Raw genomic sequence first — 13145 nt, forward strand, 5'->3', positions numbered from 1 at the left:
GTGAAACAAAAGCAAAAACGAACTTTTGGGACTTCATCAAGATAAAAAGCTTCTGCACAGCAAAGGAAAAGGTCAACAAAACAAAGAGGCAACCCACAGAATGGGAGAGGATATTTGCAAATGACACTACAGATAAAGGGCTGGTATCAAGATCTGTAAAGAACTTCTCAAACTCAACACCCAAAAAACAAATAATCAAGTCAAAAATTGGGCAGAAGATATGAAAATACACTTCTCTGAAGAAGACATACAAATGGCTAACAGACACATGAAAAAATGTTCATCATCATTTTCCATCAGAGAAATTCAAATCAAAACCACATTGAGATACCACCTTACCCCAGTTAGAATGGCAAAAATGGACAGGGAAAGAAACAACAAATGTTGGAGAGGTTGTGGGGAAAGGGAAACGCTCTTACACTGTTGGTGGGAATGCAAGTTGGTACAGCCACTTTGGAAAGCAGTGTGGTGTTTCCTCAAAAATTTAAAAATAGAGCTACCCTATGACTCAGAAATTTCACTCCTGGGTATTTACCCCAAAGACACAGATGTAGTGAAAAGAAGGGCCATATGCACCCCAATGTTCATAGCAGCAATGTCTGCAATAGCCAAACTGTGGAAAGAACTGAGATGCCCTTCAACAGATGAATGGATAAAGATGTGGTCCATATATACAATGGAATATGACCCAGTCATCAGAAAGGATGCATACCCAACTTTTACATCAACATGGGTGGGACTGGAGGAGATTATGCTAAGTGAAATAAGTCAAGCAGAGATAGTCAATTATCATTTGGTTTCACTTATTTGTGGAACATAAGGAATAGGATGGAGGACATTAGGAGAAGGAAGGGAAAAATGAAGGGGGAGGAATCGGAGGGGGAGATGAACCATGAGAGACTATGGACTCTGAGAAACAAACAGGGTTTTAGAGGGGATGGGGGATTGGTTAGCCAGGTGATGGGTATTAGGGAGGGCATGTACTGCATGGAGCACTGGGTGTTATACGAAAACAATGGATCATGGATCACCACATCAAAAACTAATGATGTAGGGGCACCTGGGTGGCTCAGTCGTTAAGCGTCTGCCTTCAGCTTGGGTCATGATCCCAGAGTCCTGGGATCGAGCCCCGCATCGGGGTCCCTGCTCAGCAGGAAGCCTGCTTCTCCCTCTCCCACTCTCCCTGCTTGTGTTCCCTCTCTCGGTGTGTCTCTCTCTGTCAAATAAATGAAATCTTAAAAAAATAAAAATAAAAAAATAAAGTATGGGATACTATTTAAAAAAAACTAATGATGTATTGTATGGTGACTAACATAACATAATAAAAAAATAAAATAAAAATACAAAAATACAAAAAAAAGAACAAAACTTCTAGAGCCCTATTTCTTTCGCTCCCTTGTGTAACCTTAGTATAATTACTGCTTACCTCATTCATGACAGAAATCAGGGACAATAGCCCAAACTGCCTGTGTCAGCAGACTATGAGTAGATGGGCAATGCAAAAGTCTTACTAGTGTAAGTTGATGAGCATAAGGGTGGACTAACCGGTTTTCCTCTGACATTCATTCCTCCACTTACCCCTCTCCAAATTCTTAGATCTGATGCTCTGCAACTCTAGGTGACTGACCAGATGAGTTGCCTCATAAGGTGCCAAGATATAGGAGTAACAGTAGTTCTGTGGTATCTGGGACTCTTCACTAGGACTAGACTAGGGCCTGGCCTTTGGCCCTTTTTTGATATACATTTATTAGATGTAGTAGCTGATACCCCCAGGAAACAGGAGTAAGTATACCTAGATTTCTGAGAGGGATGAATGACTACTATAGAAAAGGACAACAAATTGAAAATATATGCCATTCAATGCAGAATTATTGGAATGGATGGGCTAATAATTTAAAATATACAAGGTAAATATACTTAAATATTTAAGGTAATAAGTTAGTAATATGAAATAAAATAAGATAATTTTAAAGGATCAGATGAAAAATATTAGCCATAAAATATATATTGATCTACATATTTACCATTTCTGACACTCTTCATTTCTTTGTGCAGACCTCAGTTTCCATGTCATAGCAATTTACTTCAACCTAAAAATATTCTCTTATCATTTCTTTTCAAATATATTTTTATTTTAGAATAGATTCAGATTTATGAAAAGTTGCAAAGATAGTATGGAGAGTTTACATATACCCTGCATTCTGTTTCCCCTACTGTTAACATCTTACATTAGTATGGCACAATTGTCACAACTAATGAACTAATATTGATACATTGTTAACTAAAGTCCATACTTTTTTTATTTCCTTCGTTTTTAATCTAATGTCTTTTTTCATTCCCAGAAACACATTTAAGATACCATATTACATTTACCTATCCTGTCTCTTTAGGTCCCTCTTGGCTGTGATGGTTTCTCAGACTTTGTTTTTGATGACTTTGACCGTTTTGAGGAATACTGGTCAGGTATTTTGTAGATTGTCCCCCATTTGGGTTTGTATGATGTTTTTCTCATGATTAGACTAGGTTATGTATTTTTGGGAGGAAGTCACAAAATGTCCTTCTTGTCACATCATATCATGGGTACATGCTATCAGCATGATTTATCACTGATGATATTAACCTTGATCATCTGTCTGAGGTAGTGTTTGTCAGGTTTCTCCACTATAAAGTTACTCTTTCTCCTCTTTTTCCTTACTGTTCTCTTTGGAAGGGAGTTATTTTGTGCAGCCCACATTTGAGGAGTGGGGAATTATGCTTCACCTCCTTGATGGGAGACTATCTACATAAATTATTTGGAATTCTTTTATATGGGAGGTTTATTATGAGTATATTATCCTCCATTTATTTATTTACTAAATCTTTTATTAACACCAATATGGACTTATGGAAATTTATTTTACACTTTGGGTTATAATCTAATACTACTTTATTCTCTTTTTCACATCACTCCAACTTTGGCCCCTGGGAGCTCTTTCAATTGATTGCTGTGTCTCTTTGACATGACCCCATCATTTTTTTTTCTAACACTTCCTTACTTTCTGGTATTACAAGATGCTCCAGGCTCATTCTGTCTATTTCCATTTTCAATCTTAGAGTCTGCCATTTCTCCAAGGAGCCCTGGTTCCTTTTATTGCAGAATGATATTAGAAACTAAGATCTGGGTACTGGGTGTAGTGTTTCTTTTTGTGCAGGTTTGCTGATGACAAATTCTCTCAGCTTTTGTTTGCCTGATAAAGTATTTATTTGGTCTTTATTTTTGGAGGTTCCCCACCTTGGATATAGAATTCTTTTCCAGCTTATATTCTTTCTAACAAGAAGTAAGTACTCATTCTTATCTTTATTCCTGTATATGTAAGGTATTCTTATTCTTCCTCTGGCTGCATTTAGGAACTTTTTTTCTGTATCAATTTCAGCATCTTGATTATGATGTGCCTATACATAATTTTCTTTGTGCTTATACTGCTTGGGTTTGTGGAATTTTTTGGATCTGTGAATTCACAGTTATTATCAAGTAGGAAAACTTTCAGCCGTTATTTCTTCAAATATTTTCTCTGAACCTCCATTCTGGGACTCCAATTACTTATAGGTTAGACTACTTGATATTGACCCACATGTCACTAAGGCTCTGTTCATCTTTTTTCAACTTTTCATCCCCTTCTTGTGCTTCGATTTGGATAGTTTCCACTGCTGCATCTAAAAATGTACTCATTTTCTACAGCGTCTAATTTGCTGTCAATCCTACTCGGTGAAATTTCCATTTCAAATATTATATTTTCACCTCTAATTCTTTCCTTTGGTCCTTTCCTATAGTTCTCATTTCTTTCCTCATTATAGCAATATTTTCCTTTAACCTATGACCTTTCCTTTAACCTTTAACCTTAATATTTTAATAGGTATTCTAAATTTTTTGTCTGCTAATTCCATCCTCTCTGTCATTTCTGTGTCTTTTTTTGTGTCTGATATTTCTCCTGGTTATGGGTCATATTTTCCTGCTTCTTCACGTGTATAGTAGTTGTTTATTGGATGCTGAATATTGTGATGTTTTATTGTTGAGTGCCTGGATTTTATTGTTTTATCTTAAAGAATGTTGAGTCTTGTTTTGGGAGGCAGTTAAATCACTTCCAGATCAGCCTTAAACTTTCAAGGCTTGTTTGTAAGTTTTGTTATGGCAGGCTTAGGATAGCCTTTACTGTAGGGCTAGGTTAGCTATACTACTAATGTGTGATCATCCTGGGGTCTCTACTTAAGTGCCTGGGTACTCTACAACATTTTTTTGCTCTGGCTGGCTGGAAAGCAAACATTTCCTAGTCCTGTATGAACTCTGGGAATTGTTCACCTTCCAGCTCTCCAGCAGTTGTTCTTTGCCCATCCTCACTGGAATTTCATGCTATGCATGCACAACTCAGTATGTATCAAAGACTAAAGGGAATTCCTATGCCAATTTCTGTAGTTCTTTCTTTGTATAGGTCTCTCTTCTCTAGTACTCTGCTCCACTAATTATAGCTGCCTCAGTCTCCCTGAATTCTGATCTCTGACCTCAAATCAGCAAGATCACTGTGTTCTGCTTGGACTTTCCATCCATATGCTGTTGTCCAGAAATTGCTTCTAGGCAGCAAGCTGAGACAATCATAGAGATTACCTCATTTGTTTCTCTTTCAAAAATCAGTCTTGCACTGCCTGTTGTCTATTGTCTGAAAACAGTTGTCTCCTATATTTTGCTTAGTTTTCTAGTCATTTATGGTAGGAGGGCAAGTCCAGTGACAGTTACTCTATCATGAGTGTGAGTGGAAATTCTATTCATAAAAGTATAATAATTGAAATAAAAAATATGACTGATGGAATCAATCCCAGGATAAATTTAGCTAAAGAAAAAATTGGTGAGTTAAAGATAAAATTGAAGAACTTTCCCAGAAGGTAGTAGGAAAAGATAAAGAGATAGAAAATATGAAAGAAAATCCATAGGATATGGAAGATGAAAATAAAATTCCAATATCAAATAAAAGGAGTCCAAGAAATAGACAAAATCAAAAGTAGGAAGAAGTAGTTACTTTAAGAAATAATGGAAATAAATTTTCCAGAATTGAAAAATAATGAAAGACTTAATGTAGTAAAGAGCCATAGAGTGTCAAACAGGAGAGAAAAGGAAAACCTATACTAGATACTCTATAGTGAACATTAAGAGCATCAAAGAGAAAATTCTGAGTGTCCTGAAAGAACAAAGAATGCACCTACAAAGTATCAAGAATCAGGTAAATCTCAGACTTTTCAATAGCAGCATTAGTTGTAAGAAGAAAATGAAGTATCATTGGGGAGATTAATAGGTGAGCTTCACAGAGAAAAAGCCTGGGAGGGAGGGGAAACCAGAGGAAGAACTGAATTAATTGGTAACTGATTAAAAGCCTCCACAGCTATAGTTTAACGGTACAAAAGTTTTGTGCATATCTTCCAGGACAGAAAATTAGGCATGATATTCCCCCACTGGATGATCTTTCTCCTCTGGGGTTAAAAGAATAATTTCATCTTGCATTTGTATTACATTTTATACGTTTAAAATTATAGTAATACTTACTATCACATTTGGACATTTTTGGAACAGAAAGCTCAAGTGTTACTGTGTTCAAGTAGCATTTTTTGTCTTATTGTATAGACCAGAATGCTGAAACCCATTAAAGTCATGCCATGGATTGCTCACAGAGCCAAACCTAAACCCCTACATCTCTAACTCCCACATTTCTGCTGTTTCTTCAGCATAGTGAAAGAGCATGAAAGCTCAGGTGATCTGGGTGGATTGTCAACTGATTTGTCAAATGGATCTTGCTTAGAAAGGCCTTTTGGCAAGGAGTAGGCATTCTCAAATGAAAGGTAATTGTGCCATCCATGAGAAGGCTGTATTTGGCTTATGTACCATGATTGTCCTCAGCTCTGAGATATGATCCAATAATGAAAAAACATCTCTTTTCCCACTTGGAGTTCTTGTTAGTCATTTATGTGGATAAGGTTTTATTGGATAATTATTGTAAATGTGGAACACATGAAGAGTGGTTCCAATTGCATTTTTAGAGCATAAATGTATGATAATGAATTTCATGGCAACTCATACAAATTTCCTTGTCTTGAAAGCTACCAGCAGGAGAGACATTACTGTCTGTCAGAGAAATGACAGAGAGGAAGAAACCCTTCTAATTTCTCCTTCTTAAATATGAAGTGTCTCTTTCCCATGGAGCTCATAAAGGCCTTTCATGTTGTCAGCTATACATAAGCATTGTTTTTACCAACTACCTTAAGGTTCTAAAAGTATCAGTGAAGGAACAAAAGGACCATAAAAATTCTCAGAAGCTGACTGAACACTACAATCTCAACACCTCCTAATTAGGAGGGGAATGGAATCATGAATGCAGCAGTGTGTCAGCCTTATAGCTAGTCTCCTTTTTGGTAGGGTGATGAGCTTCAGAACCTGCTCCATCAATGTAGAATGTGGTCTCCTGCTTTGTAACTAAAGATGTACTCTGTGAGAATCTGGAAACCCCTGTCTCCACTAGACACACACACACATACACATAACATAACACACACATACATATACACATACACACACACACACTCCCTCTCTAGCAGAACCTTCATGCTATAAAAGCACAGCCCTTGCATAGACCATTGAAAATTAAAACAGAAATAAGGACGGATGGGGTCTGAACTGTATGTTAGGAAATTTCAGAGTCCTGTGTATCAAAATTGTAAACAAAACAAATACAAAACCTGATGTAATATTGAAGTCTAAAATGGGAGTTCCAGAGTGCCCTTCCAAAGATTAGGAGCCACTCAATTTGCCCCTAGAAGAAGGGGCCCCAGAAGAACCTTACTCAGAAAAATGTCCCCACATAACTCCACCCAATCTCATTCAGAGAATAAATGCTCCAGAGTATCCCAGGAGATGCCAAGGAAGATGGTGGCAATTGACTGTGAGATGGTGAGCACAGGACCCAAGGGGCATGTCAGTACCTTGGCTTGATGTAGCATTGTCAATTATCATGGAGATGTGCTTTATGATGAGTACATTCTCCCCTCCCCCCATTGTAGACTACTGGACCAGATGGAGTGGCATCTGGAAGCAGTACATGATGAATGCTGCACCCTTCAAGATCGCTCAAAGCCAGATCTTAAAGATACTCGCAGGGAAGACAATGAAGACAGTGGGGGCATGCCACCCACAACTTCAAAGCCCTTCAGTACTTCCACCCCAAGTCCCTCACCCACGACACCTCCCATATCCCTCCCCTCCCCAGCCGGAAGGCCCACTGCTTGAAGAATGCCACCATGTCTCTGAAGTGTCTCACCAAGAAGCTTCTGAATCAGGACATGCAGACTGGGAAAAGTGGACATTCGTCTGTGGAAGATGCTCAGGGCACCATGGAGCTGTACAAGTTGGTTGAAGTGGAATGGGAACAGCACCTGGCCCACAATCCCCCCAAAAGACTAGCAGCAGTGGGGACGCTGGCAATGTGGGGAGGCAGAGGGAGCATGGCAGCCAGGAGAAACAGGGCTGTGGACCAGTGGACAGCTCTACCAGCTTCACCTCTCTGCAAGCTTGAAGTGTGAGGGAGAAAGAGGCTCCACCCTAGACTTAATATCCATTGAAATTTCACCTCAGGTGTTGTTTTCTGTGTCTTGTTAAGTATCCCATGGAAGGAGAAAGCCTCTACATCAGACTCAGCCCTATGCTATTTACCTTTTAAATGGTGCTAAACACAGATCCCAGGGTGTTTGCTCCAGTCAGGCCTTTTGATTTTCAAGGGGCAGAGCATACTGGGAAATGTAGTTTCTCAAACTGCCTTATCACTAGGGTGGCCCCATGTCTCATTTTATGCCTTTTGTTCTCAAGTAATTAGCAACATCATTTCACTTTCAGAAGTACCCTGGTTGGTTGATCACACCGTATCACAGACTCTGATTTTGGCTCAGAGTCTCCACCTAGTCTGTTTTAGGATATGGCCTCTTCTTCCCTCCTTGACTTACAGAAGAACCATTCCTGGTAAGATTCAGTTCTCCTTCAGGTTGCAAGGCAGTAGAGGTAAGAGAGCATGACTTGGAAATCAACTTTTCTGATTTAGGAAAACAGCCTCTTTCCTAAAGTAATAAAGGATTTATTTAATTTACATCCTACTTGGTAGGTTAAAAAAGAATTTAGAGTGTTTTCATGGTTTTTGGTTACTTTGCTAAACCAAACCTCTAAAAACTCAAATTATTCCCTTGATAAATTTTTATAATGGAAAATAAAATAAAATAAAGCTCCAAATGTAAAAGGTAATTAAAGTGGGCCAAAGAAAATGAGCCATATGCATAGGTGAGTCTGAAAATCTTTTAGGAATAGCTAATTTATATGTTAATACCCTTTGCAATTTTAAGATTTGAATTTTATTCTGCTTTACACTTGAAGCAGTGTTTTTTATTTCAGTCAGGACCGTTTGGGTATATAATTTATTACTGGATTTAGAAGAAAATGTAAAACTCTTGCAGAGTCTGGCTAGCACCAGCTGAATTTTGTATCTTTCTTTTTAAACCCCAAAGTTGCTTACTTGAGTTACAGGCTAGATTGCCTTTGGTAAAACAATGTAGCTGGCAAAGTTAGTTTTTGGACCCCCCTCCCCCAGCTTCCTTACTGTCTCCAACTTTCTCTTTGTGTTATCTGCCCTCCTCCTTCCCTCCCTTCTCCCCCCCACCTTCCCTTCACCTGTTCTCTTTTTTCCTTCTTATTAATATCTGCTCTGAGGAGTCACTCTAATATAATTATTTATGACTTAGTATGGATTTAAATAAACTTTCTTCCCTCTCATACAGAGCATCCCTCTAAGCTTATCTCCAATTATGAAATTAAAGACTTTGTCTCTTATTAAAGAGATTTCAGGCTTCATCCAGCTTATGGGGAAGGTAGATTTTTGGCCACCAGACCTTAGGCATTTCAGAAATTGATGGATGATTGTACCACTCCAAATACTTAACAGAGGCTAGTACACCTAGTAGCAGTTCAATGAGAATTTGCTAATTGGATAAGTGGTTATCTACCCCTCCTACCAATAAAGCTTTAGCTGTTAGGCCTTTTCTTTGGCTTTTCAATGTATCCAGATTGGTATTGTGGGGCTTGGGCACATTGTGGGTCCTGATATTATACTGGAGTTTGATAATGAAGAAGGTTACAATATTTGAGAAGATTGAATCTTGAAGGATAATTCAATGAGCAGTCACAGGACAGAATCAGAAAGTTAAACAGACATATAGAATCTTCCAGAATTGAAAACTGTCGAAATTGCTGGAAGATTAGATCATATTAGTCATTTGCTGTAAACCTGCTCCGGCTGTACCTTCAAAGAACAGTTTATTTCCTGACTGTCAGTCAACTGTGGCCTGATTAGAGGGAGCAGGATCTGAGGAGGTCAGAGTCTGGGCTCTGGAGTCATTTTTGATGAGTTTTTCTTTTGCTTAAAACACAGCAGGAAAAGCATATGCAAGGTGGAGAAGAGATTTACATGTTTTTTCCTTATTGCTTGCATGAAGCTTATATTTCCATTTAAAATCTTTTCAAGGAAAGCTCTTGGAAAAATTGACCCCTGAAGCAAGCATTATTTAGAGTTTGGGAAGTGGCTTTCTGGCAAGGTGTAGGTTTGAATGTGATTAGCAGACAAACCTTGTGCTGGGACTCTTGGCTTCTGCTGGCTGGCGTTCATCCATACACCACCCAGCCTTCTCTGTTTCTGCTACTGCTAGAAATATCCCTGCTACCGTTCAGACATTCTCCAGTACATTCCCAAACCTTCCTTAACTGCATCTCAGAGTGGCTCACCTTCTATGCATACAAACCAATCATTGTAATTTTCCCTAAGAAATTCTGGGAGGAGGAATTGGTGGTTGAGTTGGATGAGAATATTTCTGCTCTAATCACCAAGCCTATCTTAATGATGTAAGGACAATTTCTACCAGCTTTGGGGGAAGAAATTAGAAGAAAAAAGGGGTGCTTTGCTCTCCCCTTGACAGAGGTAATTGCCTTAACTGCTATGCAACTTTTCATTCTTGACCTCTTACACTCCCATTCCTAAGAAACCCCTGAGTTGCTCTCTTTTTTGGCCTCATACTGTTTTTCAATAGGTTAAGGTTACAACTGTTAATACGCTAGGACTTTTGCTCCAGGGCTGTCAAACTGCCCTTTTCAAGTCTGTAAAATTTGTTTAGCAATTAAAAGAGATATGAAATCTCATATATTCATGTAAGTAGCTCTTCCTTTCATGTTTTTGCCTAGCTATAACTGGAGATGTTTTTAAACTACAAGCTTTTCATTAAGTAGAAAATATAATTATTGAGGGGAAGGGCAAGATGCTCCTAGTGACCTGTCTAAAGAATCCCTTTAACTAATGACAACTTCTCTCAAATGAGAGCAAGAATTGAACTGATTCTGAACAATATGAGGGCAGGACAATAAAATCAGGAAAAAATTAAGAATAACATCACTGCCCTAATAAGTAGTTTTCTGCTGTGAAAGCTTGCAAGCACTTTATTTAAGGCTTATTTGGAAATATAAAAGCCATTGCATTCTAGGCTCAGTAAGGCAAAATGATAATGGTGAACAATCTTAAAGATCTTTCAGTAAGAAGAAGGCTTACTGGAATGTTTAAGAATTTGTAGCATCATCATTTAATATAGTTTAAAATCTCATTCCAGTGAGCTTCAAATAAGTATCCATATGACTAATACAACTTTCTTTAACCAGGACCCTTGATTAACCAAACCTTTTTCTAAATCGTATTTTTGCAGAAAGAGGTGTACAGAAGATAATCATGTTCTAGTCTTTTAAAAAATAGCATTTCTAGTACACTGTGGGTTCACTATGGGTTAAATACAATCTTTTAAGTCTTTTACAGCTACATCACTAGACTGGGCTGATGCCATTGATGGTTGGAAAGATGACTCCAAGACCCAGCAATATCTTCAATCTTCAAATATTAAATTTTGTTCACTAATGTAACTTATATACTCTACTCACTAAGGCAGGAAATTGGACTCATAGGATTTCCAGCCATAAATTTTGAAAAATAATAGGGTTTCAGGTTAACCCCCAGGTACCCAGACAAAAAACAGCCACAGTATTTTATTCTCAGACCCAGTGAAAAAAGGATTGGGCATGATGATGTGTTATTGTATTGAAAGTAGCCAAAAATGATTGCCTATGGTTTGGAAATTATTTTGTTTTAGAGTAAATTCGTGGTACTAGAAACTGATCTAGAGTGTTTGTTGTTACTCACTATATGCAGCCACCCAGACCAGAGGGTGACCTTAACATGGTAAATGCTTTAAAATATTTTTTTGTCTAAATAGAAGAACGAGCTGTATCCTATATATTTTTAAGATATTAAACCTATTTTTGTTGCCAGTTGCTCCTGATAATCTGTTTCCTTTTTGTCTTGTACTCCTACTCATTGAATCAATTGAACTTGTTGCTTCAGGGGAAGACAGATATGACCTGGAACAAATGTATCATTGCTCATCCCTGAGTTTCAGACTGCAATTTTTTAGTGCATTGTGAGATAATAGTTTCAAAAGCCAGGCTTTGATGAGGGTAAAGATTCCCTTTACATACTAAGAGAAAAATGTGGTGGTGTGAAAATAGTAGTTCAGCATCAGCCATTGTGTAGAGAGGATGGGAGATACTAACATAAGGGAAGTTTCTGCCACTCAGGAAACCAAAACCATTTTGGTGCTTGGAGGATCTTGAAGATACATTTGGGGAGGGATGTACTTACTCTTAAGATGCTTATCCCACACTCTGGGCCACAGAAGGGGCTGGTATTGCTTTTCCTGTTCATAAATCTTGGAGGGGATCACATGGTGCCCTGTATCAACACAAAGTATCCATAGTTGAGTAGAAATGGCACCATGGCATGATAAAGCAAAGAGGTCTGGAGATAGTGTACCTGAAGAGCTGTAAAACAGATCTTAAGTTCTCATGTGCCCTGGTGGGGGATAGAAGAGTAAAGAAAATATAGGTGGCTCAGAACAGGCCTGGGGTTAGAAGAAGTGGATGCTGAGTGCAGGAATCTTACCATCAGAGTAATGGCAAGGTTCATGATCATTAGCAGTAGCTCCCAACATGATTCCTCAAAAGCCAGGTGGCCCTGAGACACTATGCTGTGGTCATTTATGCAAGGTACACAAAGATCAGGTATGGTTAGAGGCAAACTTGGCAGAAGTCAGAAAGGAATCAGAGACCAACATGCAATACAGAGGTTCTTTCTCCAGTGCAATGAGATTATATAAGCTTTCCTCTGCACCCCAATGCCATCTTGAGGAAGAAGAGAAGATATTTTGAAGACAATAGAGGCAGCCCTAACAGGAAATTTGAATTTTAAATTGATTGAATATTAACCTGACAGATACTGGAAGAATTAGGGCTCCAAAACAAAATGAAGTCAGATAGAGAACATTAGGTTGATTTTTTTTTTTTTTGTAACTGAGTCATTGTGTAAATTTGTACTTCCTCTAACAAATGCATTCTCTAATTCTTTATTGACTAAGGCAAGACTCATCTGCCTTTTCAACTCAGCACTGTCTTACTTTTTATTTATTTTCTAAGTCTTCCTTTATATTTATTTTTTCCAGCTCTATTGAGGTATAATTGGCAAATAAAATATATATACATTTAAGGTATACTGTGTAAAGATTTGATATATGTATACATTGTGAAATGATTACCACAAGCTACCTAACACATCCATCACCTCACATAATTACTTTTGTGTGTGAAAACACTTAAGATCTATTTCTTAGCAAATTTCAGGTATACAATACAATATTATTACCCAGGCTGTGTATATATAATCACCATGCTATATATTAGATCTCCAGAACTTATTAATCTTATAACTGAAATTTTTACCCTTTGACCAAGATCCTTTACCCTGCTCCCCCTAGTCCTTGGCAACCACCATTCTTCTGTGTGCTTCTTTGAGTTCAAAAGTCTTCCTTTTTATATAGTTACTCTGGGGAAAATACGAAGGGGAATGAAATGACAAGAGAGAAGTTCTTTATTAAAATGCAGATTCCTCTGGAAGTAGTTACACCTTAAAGTTGTAGCAATTAATACTAAATTATTACTTAACAAA

At 37.9% G+C, this 13145-nt stretch overlaps 1 protein-coding gene and 1 pseudogene across 2 annotated transcripts in view; one reads left to right on the forward strand and one right to left on the reverse strand.

The window, feature by feature from the left end:
- Nucleotides 1–13145, reverse strand: part of TNMD (tenomodulin) — a 189270-nt gene that overhangs the window by 87061 nt on the left and 89064 nt on the right. The window contains exon 1 of one of the 2 annotated variants that reach the window (XM_027608498.1): nt 11787–11860. The exons of the other annotated variant lie outside the window; for it this stretch is intronic. Coding sequence (XP_027464299.1) covers nt 11787–11849 — 63 coding nt within the window. The 5' untranslated portion in view covers nt 11850–11860. Of the gene's footprint in view, nt 1–11786; nt 11861–13145 lie in introns of those variants that run through there. 2 annotated transcript variants of the gene reach the window in all.
- LOC113931177 lies at nt 6869–7596 on the forward strand (annotated as a pseudogene).

Source organism: Zalophus californianus, chromosome X (genome assembly GCF_009762305.2).
Source record: "Zalophus californianus isolate mZalCal1 chromosome X, mZalCal1.pri.v2, whole genome shotgun sequence".
Taxonomy (NCBI): domain Eukaryota; kingdom Metazoa; phylum Chordata; class Mammalia; order Carnivora; family Otariidae; genus Zalophus; species Zalophus californianus.